Source organism: Dendropsophus ebraccatus, chromosome 6 (genome assembly GCF_027789765.1).
Source record: "Dendropsophus ebraccatus isolate aDenEbr1 chromosome 6, aDenEbr1.pat, whole genome shotgun sequence".
NCBI classification, from domain to species: domain Eukaryota; kingdom Metazoa; phylum Chordata; class Amphibia; order Anura; family Hylidae; genus Dendropsophus; species Dendropsophus ebraccatus.
The window spans coordinates 47681536-47695723 of record NC_091459.1 but is presented as its reverse complement, the minus strand read 5'-3'; the positions used below and the strand labels follow the sequence as shown (position 1 = coordinate 47695723).

General features: G+C 42.5%; 1 protein-coding gene across 4 annotated transcripts in view; it reads right to left on the bottom strand.

The window, feature by feature from the left end:
* Window positions 1-2662: 2662 nt before the first annotated feature.
* GOPC (golgi associated PDZ and coiled-coil motif containing) overlaps window positions 2663-14188 on the bottom strand; it is a 30264-nt gene continuing 18738 nt past the window's right edge. For 2 of the 4 annotated variants that reach the window (XM_069974925.1, XM_069974927.1), the window contains 5 exons: window positions 13402-13567; window positions 12071-12166; window positions 11167-11331; window positions 6392-6575; window positions 2663-4765 (listed from right to left, as the gene is read on the bottom strand). In XM_069974925.1, the coding sequence (XP_069831026.1) occupies window positions 4647-4765; window positions 6392-6575; window positions 11167-11331; window positions 12071-12166; window positions 13402-13567 (730 nt within the window). In that variant the 3' untranslated portion in view covers window positions 2663-4646. Of the gene's footprint in view, window positions 4766-6391; window positions 6576-11166; window positions 11332-12070; window positions 12170-13401; window positions 13568-14188 lie in introns of all 4 variants that reach the window. The other 2 variants (XM_069974924.1, XM_069974926.1) reach the window with 1 other exon arrangement.

Genomic DNA, 14188 nt, shown 5'->3' with positions numbered 1-14188 from the left:
TGTAGTTTTGCAACAGTTGAAGGGCCTGAGTTTGACACGTCTGCTTTAGAATCACATTTTGCCAAATTCTGCCTAACCATAGAATGGAGTCTATTGCACAGGTGAAGAGTAAAACGGGAGCGTGCGGGGACGAGCAGCGGAATCTGCTGGAAATCCTCAGTGTGCACATACTTAGTTTTAACCTCAATGACCATCAATACAGCTTTTTAAGGTTATGTTCACAAAGCATATTACAGCCATATTTAGATAATTATGGCCACAGATTATTTATGGCCTTATCAAAATGCAGCTGTATTTTCACACACAAAAGAAAAGTGTGAACATACCTTAAGGGTAATTATTCTAAGAAGCCACAGCAGGACTACAATAAAAAAAAGTCAGTGCATGTCCCCTTGTGCAGAGACTGCAGAAACCCGGCACTCGCGTACCTGAAATGTAACGCTTCTACTACACTGTACTAACCCATCGGCTTCGGGGTGGTGCAATCTCCAGTGTTGATTGGGTCTCCATGGCAGCTGGGGACACTGTGAAGGCCCTCAGATCTGCCATATCTGCAGCACAGTATGTAACAGGCTCAATACACTAGGGACCTAGTGCAGTGTAATATAGCAGTGATCAGATGTATCAGACAGTAAGGCTGTGTTCATACAACCCTTTTTTCAGCTGTATATTTACAATGTAGGGAACTCCTAAATGGCCAGAGCACTGTGCTACTGAACTAACAAAGCTGTGGCAGTTTAGCAGTGTCATCCTCTGGCCATTTGGGAGGTCACTGCATTATCATGAATTAAGATGCAGTGTCCTGTTCTAGATTAGTGTTCAGCCAGTGATACATGGGCAGTACACGAGTCATAGCATGGGCCGTACATAGATTTATTTCAAGCCTTATGCTGGTGGTCATAATAATTGACTCCAGTATGTTCAATAAATAATAAAAAATATATGTATTTACCTACCCTCTCACTGTTGTCTTGAGTGCCGAAACAAACACCGTGAACACATTCAGTTCATAAAGGAGCAGTAGAAAAAGTTTGGGACACTGGACATATAACGTTTAATGTTCTATGAGTAAGAACAACTGAGGCTAAAAATGTGCCAAACTATGCCACAGCTGAGAGGCTAATGCCGAAACGTCCTGTTGTATTTATGATGGATATGAATTTTCTACAATAAAATGATGAAGCATTTATGGCGAGTGCAGAGATTGAACTTTTACAGTATTGCTGGGATTTTGTCCTACTACGTGCACCACCCACAGACACAGAAGTGCCGTCTAAAGACTCAAACTATGCCTTTCCGATGACTTCAAATGTATTTTACTATGAAGGAAAGTTTTGGGTTTTTTTAGGCTATGTGCACACGGAGCAAAAGTGACAGAGTTCCGCCAGCCTCCCTGTCATAATAGTTTATAGAAGAAGAAAAAAAAAAAAGAAAAAATTGGCAGCACCTCTATGCCCCTGTTCACACTGCAGGTTGCATGCTGCTTGTGGCTTAAGTACAGACAAAAATACAAAAAGTGCAACAGAAACGCTCAGGTGCAAGATCTTACCTATATACTCCTCTCAGTGTATACACGATAAAAAACCTGCTATGTAGATATTGAAAAAATGAGGATCTTAGCAAACTATTTAATCAAACAGAATGTACCATGTCACCACGTTAAGGTGTCCTCAGAGGCATGGTCCCAACTCTAGCATTTTCACACTAGCAATGGCCTCTCCTGGGCTGAACAAGCCTACAACTGGGCAGAAAGGATCCAAATGATCTCTTTTTATAGAACCCTTGGGACATGGGTGGAGTGCAAGCCACAAGGAGGTAGTTCCCCCCCCCAACATGGAACAGAAGAAAAAAAAAAAAAATTGGCAGCACCTCTATGTCTCTGTTCACACTGCAGGTTGCATGCTGCTTGTGGCTTAAGTACAGACAAAAACAAAAAGTGCAGTCTATGAGAGGCTCGCGCGCATGTAGCCAGACACCGATCTGCTGGAGTTCTCATTTGTTTGATGAACTTCTCTACCTGGCCATGCACTAGGCCCTGGGATAAACAGGAGGGCTGGCTTTCACGACATTTAATGAGGTTCTGTTGCATAAAGGATATTAGCATCAGCAGGGGGATGGTGTGGATAAGACAATGATAAGCTATACAAACTATGGTATGTAGGTTCTGTACATATGCAATACTTAGAACAGGAACTAAACACCAAACACCACTTCAGTTGCAATGCTGGGATAGCTACTTTATCATCTATCAATGGGATAGGTATTAAAAGGAATTTTCCAACAAAACAGCAATCCACAGTCATTGATTGACACGGTGCCAACTCCCAATACTACACAGTGAACGGAGCTAGAATAAGTTGGCTCTATTCACTGTGTAGCACTGGCAACTCGTAACTGCAGCATAACTTCCAGTCAAGTGGATGGCTGCAAAGCTGCAGTCAGGTGAGACCACTACATAGTGGACCACTACATAGTGAACTGAACCAGTTCCTTCTGTCTGCATACCTATGGATAGCTCAGTCTGTTTTACCTGCTTTCATTATCAGTAGGGATCCCTTTAGCTGGATCCCCTTTGGTATTCAGCAGTTGAGATCCCCGCTAATCATGAAAACAGGGTTCCCAAATGTGATGGACCAGAATCACAAATACACACAACACAAAACCGATTTAGTGCATTTATTTAAATTTGGTGGAACCTATAATCACTGTAGTCCCAAGGAGAAGACAGTACAAAACATACCGCTATGACATGGATATGTATCAGAATGAAATCCATTTGCACCGCTTTGGCATGGAAAATATGATGTACAAAATGCACACGGATATCCACCATTGCCAGGATAGAAGGAAAGACATCCTGGAAACTTTCTATTACTGCTATTAAAGAAAATGACAATGAATGTATTGATAAATGCAGTACATGGTCATATGAGTACTGTGTTGGCTGTGAGTGGGGAGATACGTACATATATCAATAGAATATAAATCAAAAAACAGGGTACCTAAAAAAATATACAGTATAAAAAGCCTTAAACATATACATAACCTAGATTAAGTGACACCAAAAAAGATCAGGTCACAAACAGGAGAGACTAAATATCTTTATAAATAGCAATTTACCTACTATATACACTTCCCAAGGCTTTCTCATGATGCCTTTAGTGCAGCTGGAGAAACAGGGACAACACAGGGCAGGGGTGGAGGGAAGTATTTTGGATCCTTTTCTTATATATGGATAGAGAATGGCAAGTCCCTGTTTATGTACACTGATCTATAAGTTACTGCAGTGTTGGGCAGGGTTCACACAATGAGTTTTAAAAGAGGGATGGATGAGAGGAAGGGAAGGATTTACTTTCTCCCCTAGCTTGAATGCACATGAAATCTACAGGTGATCCTGGATTTATTATAAGGAAGCCTGTCATTACTTTCATGCTGCCCGCGTTATTGGGGCATTTCCCCACTGCTTCTCTGTGCACCAGAAGACTTGACTGACAGACCTATCCCTATACCCAAACAGAGAGCGATATCCATTAATATTGGCAGGGCAGATGAAAGCCGCCAGAGACCGCCCCAATGACTCATGGTTCGGACAGCATAAATCATGACAAGCTCTGTTTAAATGGGCATTTTTGTTTTCTTTCATATCCACTGGTGTCAGAAGTAAATTACAAATGTATCTAACTTTCTATTTAAAAATCTCCAGGAGAGGTTTTCTACAGGATTTGCTACTGCCCTGCACAGTTCCTGTCACAGACAGAGGTGGCAGCAAAGAGCACTGTGTCAGACTGGAAAAAGTATACCACTTCCTGCAGGACATACAGCAGCTGAAACGTACTGAAAGACTTGAGATTTGTAAATAAAAAGTTTAGATTTGTAATTTTACTTCGACACCAGTTGATTTAAAAGAATAAAAAGTTGGTTTATGTTGATGCATTTCAAGCAAAAATAGTCAATTCATTCTTTTTGGCAAATCAAGAAATAAAATCCAAACACTAGCTAATTTTTCTGATCTACTAAACATCCAAGGATCTCTGGATAAGGTAATGGGTACCCTGTATAGTCAAACTCCACCTACACTCTGGATAAATAAAAATACATACATGGGCGGGTTAACAATCTTATTTGAAAAATTTTTAAATACAAAAAAAAAGGACTGCAGAAGGCAAGATACTGTTACTGCATGACAGAACAAGCGCACCCTCACTGGTATGATGATTGTGCTGGCCCGGGTTGGCACTTGGACGGCCACTCTCACCAACGTTTAGGATAAATGATGCTCTTCTCAATTCTCTCTCCCTCTTGTCTAGCTCCCTTCTGGGTCTGTCTTGTAAACACCATCAGTCCAGTTTCACCAACGACAGACGTGTAAAGCAGTTACAAAAAAAAGAGGTCTTTTCAGGTTACAACTAAAAGACATGCTTTGGTGCTTACAAAAAAAGAAGTAGAAAAGAAAAGAAAAACATGCAATGTCAACGGCTACAACTCCTAGTGGATAAATGACAGATTTTTGCACAAGTAGAATTGCTCAGACAAACCCTGAGGAAACCGCATTGGAGGCAGAAGTATCCAGCCCCCCTCGGGACTGTAGTATCTCATCCACTAGAATAAGTATTGGTCTCTTCCTCTACATAAGCAGGAGGCTGCTCCTATGACAGAGATTCAGAGGAATACGCCAACTTGGAAGCAGTGTCCCCAGCAAGAGATTCGCTTGTTGACTCCAGCTCTCCATTTTCATGTACCTCAATGTGCTGCTTCTGGTCAAACACTAGGAGAGAAATGAGAAATAACAGCAAAATAAACTCATTACTTAAAGGGGTATTTCCATCTCAACTAATATAATTACACTTTCATCAAGTTAAAGCAAATCTGTACCACCTGCTATCCACCCCGTTGACTCGCTGCCTGAATAAAACTTGTTTTTGACCATCATACAAGCCCCAGGAGGAAGGCAGACCCAACATGGCAGACCAGACATGGTGACGACTAGAGAACGGTACTGGCAGTTTGGGGTGGGTGGCGACCGCTACAGATTTGCTTTGAATATTTTTTTCAAATACATTCATTTAGCGAACCTGCCTCCCTCTCTGGATATGTGGCTCTTTTCCCACTTCTTGCCGATAGAGCAGAGTGGTGGTTGTTAACCTAGACAATGAGCTAAGCGCAGTGGTCTAGTTCGATCTACACACACTCACAAAAAGTTAGGGATATTTGGCTTGCGGCTAATATTTCAGGATTAATCTAAAATATACTGTAACCTTTACAGGTTAAAGTGATATTGTCACCCCCTTACTCTATGTGCTGCTTTCCATGCCATCCACAAGCTTAGATGCGGCACAGCACATTGCTGTTCTCTAAGATGGACCTTGTTAGGTGGTGTTTGGTGGTGGTAGTGTGGGCAGGTGTGTCTAGTCAATACAGAACTGTCCTACACTTTGTGAATGGTGCAGTGATAAGCCTGTACTACTTCAATATCATCAATAATCCAGTCATGGTGCCTCTACATAAACACAGCCGCCTAATATCTTCATGGAGGACACTGCTGCAGCTCATCAAGGTGACATTACTAGGGAATGGCTACTGGATACTATGGGACCTTACATGTAGTGGCCTGCACTTTCTCCAGACCTGAATCTCATGGAAAACATATAGGATCACCTGTGTCGCTGTGCAGAGGCTCATAACTCTGGTCTTGAAGGACAACCCTCAGGTTATTAAGGTTCTGGGGACAGTGGGACACCATGCCTCACCAGGCAATATATCACCTTGTGAACAGCAAGAGACGTCATTGTCAAGCTGTAATTGATAATCGGGGGCACATGACAAGTTATTCGAGGCATTGTTTGTTGGGATATACCAGCTACTGGTGTTGGCTTTTCTTTCAATAAATTGTTTGAGATGAGGAAATCACCACTGCATGCTTATACTTAATAAATGTAATAAAAAGGCAGGCGGGTGAGGGAAACTAAGAAGCAATGTAAACATACTTGTCACTGTGCCTTAGTTTCACTGCTCCTGGGTGCCAGTGACAACTACTTGCGGTTATTTTCAGCTTGAATCTGGGTACGTCATGGCCTGTCTGAGAGATTGCCTGACGAGTCAATCAGTGACTGGGACAGGATTTGCTGGGCAGGCAATTGATCACCCAAGTAGTCAGCACTGCAGTTGGAAGAGCTGCAGGTGGCTGGCGGCTGTCAATGGGACCACTGCTACAGGGCACGGTGATGGGTAAGAATACTTTGTTTATTATTTTCCTGCACCCCCCTGCCTTCCTGAATGTTATATTTTTTTTAAATGGGACTTCGCATTTAACTTGACGAGCCCTACAAGTTTAACTAAAAAGAAATACCCTTTAATATATTCCTTGAGGTTATCCCTCAGCAATCAGACTTACCTCGTAACGGTTTAACATCATCACTTCCATCTTTACTGGTTGCTCTGGGGCTAGTTCCACCTTCCTCCAACTCATCGAGATACAAGCGATAGCGATGTCCAGTCTCATCCTCATATTCCACATTCTCATCATCTGAATCAATCTCTGGAGCAACGTAGACTACTTCAAACTCAATTTCCCCTCGCTGGAAAATAACCGGGAGCAGGATGGTGATGTGAAGCAGTTTAGGGTCATGCACTCACAGTATGGAAAATATTAAAGTAAAAATTGTTTTTGTATAGGTAAGCAGTATAGCAATGGTTTATACATTTACAGGCACAGTTGTTCTGCAAGTTACAATATTAGCTGACTCCAGCATAATCATTGTAACTTTAAACAATAACTTCAGAAAACCAGAAACTGGGAGAATTTTGGCATAAAGATATAAAATAAAAATAGTGTGGTAGCATAATAAAGAATCTATACTTAACCATCCCTGTTCCCCTGCAGCGCAGTATCTCTCTCTCCAGTCTCCATTTTCTCCTGTGTTCTGGTGTTGTCACCGCCCAGTGTAAAGTGCCCACTCAGCATGTCAGTGACTGCAGAGGTGTTCCGCCCCAGTCATTGCCTGCCTAAGCAGTTTCACATTGCAGTAGCGGGAGCTGCAGGAGGCCAGCAGGAGTCTGGGAGTGGCGACAAAGCTCTGCAAGAGCATGGGTAAGTATAGATTCTTTATTATGTTCCTGCACTCCCTTTGCCTGCACTGTATTTTGTGTCACAAATTTAGCCATAATAAAACATTTAGATTAAAAAGGGAATCTGTCTTGACTTTTATGCTGCCTGAACCACGAGTCATCAGGGAAGTCTCCAGTGGTTATACCTCACCAGCCAGACGAGACTGATAGATCTCTTTATATACCCAAACGGAAAGAGATGAATTAAGGCCGGATGCTGCCGGGAACCTCCTGATGCTTGTGGTTCAGGCAGCACGAAAGGTTTCCCCTTAAAAGACAAATGAGAAAAATATATGCATCCACAGAGATGTCAGACTGCTGCATACCTCACCAAGCAGAGAGAGATCGATATAATTACAGTTGTGTACTCATTAAAAGTGGGGTCTTGCCACAAGGCGGCGTAAGGACTTGCATGCATAGCAGACTTACAGAGGGGGGTACTTGAATCCATCCACCCACCCAAACAGGCTCTGGGCAGCTCAGACAAACCACCAGTAGAAAGGATCATTTGATCTGCCAACAAGCATGAGCAGCACCCGGATCTTCGCTGTGAACAGGGCTGGAGTCAGGTTGCTCCTTTCACTGTATAGTGGTTGTGCCGGGTCAATGAGATCTAAGCAGCAGTAACCTGGCACAACCACTACACACTTATACTGCTTCTGGCTCTCTTCACAGTATAGATCTGGCCACCAGGGCTCTGCCAAACAGCTGAATGCCACCAGACTGATAGCCTCAATATGAAATAAAAGTAATAATAACTTAAAAACCCCTTTAAGTTTTTCTTCCTCCTCAAGGCCAATTTTTTTTTTTTCTTGCAGGAGTAGTAGTACTTTTTAATAGGACTATACAATAGATATAATGCAGAACTAAAATACATATAGATAAATACTTGTGGGGTGGAATTAGAATTAAAAAAAAAAAAAAAAAAAAGCACGTTTTCATTTTTTTTTTTTTTTTTTTTTTTTGTACAATTTTGGGATAGAGATTTAGTGGTGCCGGCTGGGTATTAGTGGGGCATTTTGGGTTTGGTCCTGTGACATGGGGGTTGGAGGGACATTCCATGGCCTCCCTTCTCTGCATGTGCACGCTTTGCGGGATTGGCAGTCGCTGACCGACACGGTGTGGAGTTAGCATAGGGACCCGTGTGAACCAGGAGACCTGCTCGTGGTACACGGGGCAGTATGGTTTGATCAAATTATATACCAACATCCTGGCATTGTTTTTTTTAAAATTAGCCGAGCAGCATTAGTATCAGCCATAGGTGTGATGTGCAGTAGCTCCCTTCTCTCCATGTCACATTTTATTTTATTTTTACATTTACTCTGGGCTGACCAAATAAAGAGCCATTATTTTCTTTCATTTACAGCAGTCACTGTGTGCTATCAGTAATTATATTTTAACTGTTAGGCTACGTTCACACAGAGCAAAAGGAGCGGATTACGCAAGGAAATATTTCCGCCTGAAATAAACTGACGCTGAATTCCGAGCAGAATATAAGCAGAATGTAAGCAGAATCCCTGCGTATTCTACTAGGAAAGTGTTTAGCTCCTAATCAGCTCTTGACAAATTCAGCGCGGAATACTCGAGGAATCCGCGCTGAATCCGCATGCATTCAGTGCTGAAATTCAGCGAGTATTTGGTGAGTAAACTAGACTATACCAGAACATATACTAGAATCCTCCTCCCCCCCCTTTTCCCCATTTCCGCGCTGATTCAGCGAGTAATTTCCGCTTGTATTACGCTTGTATTCCGCGCTGAATACGCGCGTATTCAGCGCTGAAAAAGAAAATCAGAGCCCCATTGATTTGTATAGGCTTCCGCTAGCAGAAGAATGAACATGTTCATTCTTCTGGCGGAAAGCGGATTAGTTCAGTGCGGAAATTCCACTGTGTGAACTGCAGGGCAGAATTTCCATTCAACACAATGGAAATTAGCTCTGCACCTATTTTAACGGCTGAAATTTCAGCGCTGATTCAGCGCAGAAATTCAGCTGCTTTTGCTCAGTGGGAACGAGCCCTTAGACAGTTTTGCACATGTTAACTCCAATTACATTGTCTCTTGTGCTTTTTTCCCCCCCTTCTATTACTTATATTACAGCCTGACATAGGACTGTTTTTCAGTCCCAGCCTGGCACTTTTGTGCTACAGTATTGTGATGACCATTGTTTGCCCATTTGGGAAAATTAGTAAAACCATAAATGGAGGTAGAAAACAAGAAAGTGGTGGCACTACTAGTCCCAGCAGGTGTAGGGCTGTATAGTATCATGTACTAACCAGCTAAATCCTGGAGGTGCCCACTCAGACAAAAAGATCTTGAAAATATATCAACGTAGAGTAGGAAATGAGTTGCACTCACTGGTAAAAATCTTCAGCTTTATTTATCCATCTTAAATTCAGGACATTGTGCAGACATGACATGAGCAGACGCCAAGATCACAATGGTGACCAACTGTTTCACGGTCCGTGTAAGTGCCGTGGGACACCATTGTGATCTTGGCATCTGCTAATGTCATGTCTGCACAGTCCTGAATTTTTTAAGATTAAGAAATAAAGCTGAAGATTTTTACCAGTGAGGGCAACTCATTTCCTACTCTACACTGACATAAATGATGGAGGACTGGTGCCCTGGCCTGGTATGTAAGCGAACTGATTTTTTTTCTTCACGTTATTCTTAGTGTATTTAGTTTTGGGTCTCTAAAGACTCATAACCTTGCACATTTTCCGTCTAATGTCTTCTCATATTAATAGGCTACCACCTACTGTCCTGAAATGGTATGGCACTGAATATTGTGTACATCTAACTGGTTTATTTAAAGTGTCACTGTCGTTAAAATTTTTTCTGCAGAAATCAATAGTCCAGGCGATTTTAAGAAACTTTGTAATTGGGTTTATTAGCCAAATATGCCGTTATCTGCATGTAAAAAGCCTTTTCCCAGGTCCCCCCTCCTCTCCATTTTGTCATCCACTGCTCAAAATCAGGAAATCTCGACAATTTTTTCACCAGTCGGATCTGTCTGGTCTATGAAGAGGGGAGGGGGAAGGAGAGAGATTAGCTGGCAGCTGAGAGCCAAGAACAAAGGATTGCTCAGTGGGGGAGCTATTCACAGTGCTATTCAGAGGTCAGAGAGGTCAGTGGTGACTGTCAGAGGAGAGAGCCCCTGATGTGAATGTAAATTAACTCTTCATTGTCCTGTTTTGCTGCTCTCTCAGCAGTGACAGTGACACTTTAAGAGTTTGTTACTAATGACTAGTATGCTTAAATTCTTAACACAGAATGTGAGGTGGCCAATCAATTCCAGGAAGCACCGCTGTAATGTTGGGAGCGCTTACTAATGTGGTACATCTATATTGCTCATAACATGTCAGAGGATAGCTCATGTACCACGTTTAGAGGTCTTATTTGTGAAGCTGCGATGCACGATTTATTGATTATTGATTATGCAACCCAGAGATTAGACAATTTTCTTGTCATTTCAGGTCAAATACTTTTGTCACAAAGAGTTAGTCCTAAATAAGGATTTAACCCCGCAAGCACTGAAAACTCAAGAAAACATCCCAGGAGCTTTCTCCAACCACTCGGCATTGGTGTTGTTGGAGAGAAGTACAACTCCTGTATGCCAGAGTCTGATTGTTCGCCATTTGAACACCGGTGGCTGAAGGTGGATGCAGCCCTAGGAAGTCTGGGAAAGCATGGATACGGCCATAGGCTGTATTATCCATGTTCTCTCAGACCCCCTAGAACTGCATCCAACTTCTTCGGTGTTCAAATGCCAAACAATAAGACTCTGGCATACAGGAGTTGTGCTCATCTCTATTGCTGACCCCTAACCTATTAACATTTTAGATTTACTGACAGCACTGTAGTTGTTCACTAATAAAACAAATCTTTTAAAAATATAACATGCCTAATAACTGCACAAGGTATAGGCAAAACTACTTCTGTTAAACAAGGAGCTTACAGTGTTAGCAGCAATGCATTCTTTAAAAGGAAATATTTGTAGCAAGATCAAATCCAGGCAAAGAATATTACCGAATGCCGAGCCAAAATAGAAATGCACAATACCTGTTGAGAAAGAATAGTGACTGCTTCTTTGTGTTTGGCATCCCTTAAATTTATGCCATTAACGGCTAAAATGGCATCTCCGACATGGAGGCCTCCACAGCGATCAGCGGGTTGAGCTGGGTGAATTTCTGATATTAAAATAGGAACACCATGTTCTTTTCCACCCTGTAGGAACAATAGATATCCAGATGAATATTTTTAACAATATGTATAAATAGTTTGCAGAACAGTATTTAGATCCAACACAGTGCGCAAATTTTCTGACGCAAAGCTCTGCTGCAGGGAAAGGGAGAGCAGGAAACTGAACTTGATCTGCATCTTTGTGTCTCCCTCTCAGATCACAGACGGCTCCAGGGACAGTCAAGCCTTGGGGCAGTGTGTGATCTGAGTGGAAGACAGAAGTGCACTCACCAGGCCACTGCTCAGAGGACAGGGGTGGTCGGTAACCTAGGGAGCGAGCTGTCAATTAGGAGAACCCCCCCCCCCCACCAAAAAAAAAAAAAAAAAAAAAAAAAAAAAAAAAAAAAGCAAACATGATGAAAACATCAATTATGGCAATAATGTTTAGTATACTAGTGAGTAGAAGAAGCTAAGACATAAGGGCGTCAGCTGTTACTTTGTTGCCCAAGAACCCACCTAAACCTGGCTCTGATCTGTACCCTTAAAGTGGTGAAAATAGCAGCTAACGGGACCTAAACCAAAACCAGTCTATGGGGGCATTTCCACACTGCATGCGTGGTCCATAAATACGGAAGTTGTGCTACGGAATGGAATTCTGGGTTTCTGGCATCATCATTCAGGATAATGCAGGAAACTCTGAAAGTTTTTAAATCTTCACGCTACTGTACTGACACGGATCCTGTGTACAAAGCCAGTTACTAATACACCCGCAGACACTGCTCACCGTAATTGATATGCCAAGTCCTTCATGATCTTCTTTCACCAATACGACCTTTCTGATTGGACCAACGCCTTGACTTTTCTTGAGGCATTCTGGATCCTGCTGATTCAGAAGGCTACATTTATAATTTCACACCAAAGAAAGGAGTTTGAAGACTAAAGAAATATGTAGTATAGTTTTCTATTTTTAGTTTTGAAGTAGAAGTTTAAAGCATGTATACAAGGATCCACCCTATCATTTAGCAGAAACATTCATCTGTGTACAAAGGATTCCTTAGGCACACATCTATTAGGCCCTGTGTATATAAAGCAGTAGGTCACTATAGCAGTCAGACGTGCTATGTTAATAGAGATTTCTGATCATCGTTCATAGCAAATGGGGGCGAGGTTAGGAAGAAAAGAAATTGTGAAACTTAATGTGTGGATTTCATACAAAATGCGTTCTATGGATACACTGCTTTCTGAGCCCTGCCCATCACTAAAAGCTGGGTGACTGATAGGGAAGCCGGCAGAGGCATTGTAGGGCGGCCCTGAGTCATGGCTTCTTTACTCTTGAGATGACCAGTTAAAGGGAACCTGTCACTGGGGACGCGGGCACAGAGCCCGCCCGACCCCCCGGTGCAGCCCCCGTATACTTACCCTTTCCGGCGAGTCCCGCTCCTGGAGCTGATCCTGGGGCAAAGATATCAGCGACCGAAGCCGTGCGCGCGCTGTATGCAAAATACCTGCTATGAGTCCGATGCCCATAGAGAATGACTGGAGCCGTCAGGAGGTTAAAAGCATCTAAAACTACATATATATGTCCCATTAGCAAATAAGATGAAGGTGGTAAAAGATCCCGGCCCCCACAATGCTTCTCTATGCCATAGTCTACAAAGCATCATTACAGTGGTGGCCCAAAGGTAGAAGTTATGCTTAATTTGGTGACAGAGCTGAAATGACAACTCCCCATCACATCAGGATGGTTGTTCTGCCACAAAAGTTAGTTAAAAGGTGACCATATGCATTTACACTCCGGATGCGGTGACCAAAACTTTGTACTTGGTATTTATTGGGGACGTGTAGAGATCATTGGTGTTTACACTGTACTAGGCTAAGGGTCCTCTTAGACAAAGCAATTTTTCATTTTCTCCAAGTAATAATTGCCAACAACCTGAAATCAGTCACCATAATATACAGAACAGTTACAACTGCCATAACAATAATTTGTACACAAGTTTACAAAATGATCATAATAACGAATGAACAATGTGTACACACAGCAAAAGGTCTGCAAATGATTAGCGAACGGCTAACAATGATTTTATGGTCAGCTCAAAAGGAAAAGCAACTTACATGTCCTGGGGGGGCAGGCAAGGGTCTCTTCAAGTCATTTCTCCCTCTGCAGGCTCTGATGACTGTTTTATGTCTATGTAGGTGAATTTCAGCCTCAAGTTGATTCCATAGTTTGTCGTGAGCTGGACCCTTCATATCACGGCCAAGCAACTGTATCTGCTGCACCCTAAAGAGATATACAAAGCAGTCATTTAAGGTAAATGGATGAGATTACAGGAGTATTTTCCATTTTCCCACCACAAAGCATACAACCGGTAGAGGGAATATACTTCTGAGGCATTCATCTGTAATGCATTAGCAAGTTAGTTTCCTGACCTCTATAACTTGTTTAACTTTAGTGCATGACGTATGACTTGGGGGTCCATTTATATGGGCCAACTATCAGTAATAGGATTTCCTGGGAGGATTCATTTACCCAATAATAAGCCCCCATGACCGTGCATCTGGTAGGTACTCCGGCTTCTGCAACATCCAATACTAGAAACAGGAGGACATCCCCCCTTCCCAGTAGAACCGCTCCCATGCTCTCCCTCCTCCCTCTCAGTCAGAATCATGTTCCATATGCTGTACAACACACTATACCATGAGCAACAAACCAGTGCGGTTTTGTTTGAGGACAGCAAGTTAAAGCGACTCTGTACCCACAATCTGTCCCCCCCCAAACCACTTGTACCTTCGGATAGCTGCTTTTAATCCAAGATCTGTCCTGGGGTCCGTTCGTCAGGGGATGCAGTTATTGTTTTAAAAACAACTTTTAAACTTGCAGCGCTGGGTCTAACAGCCAGGG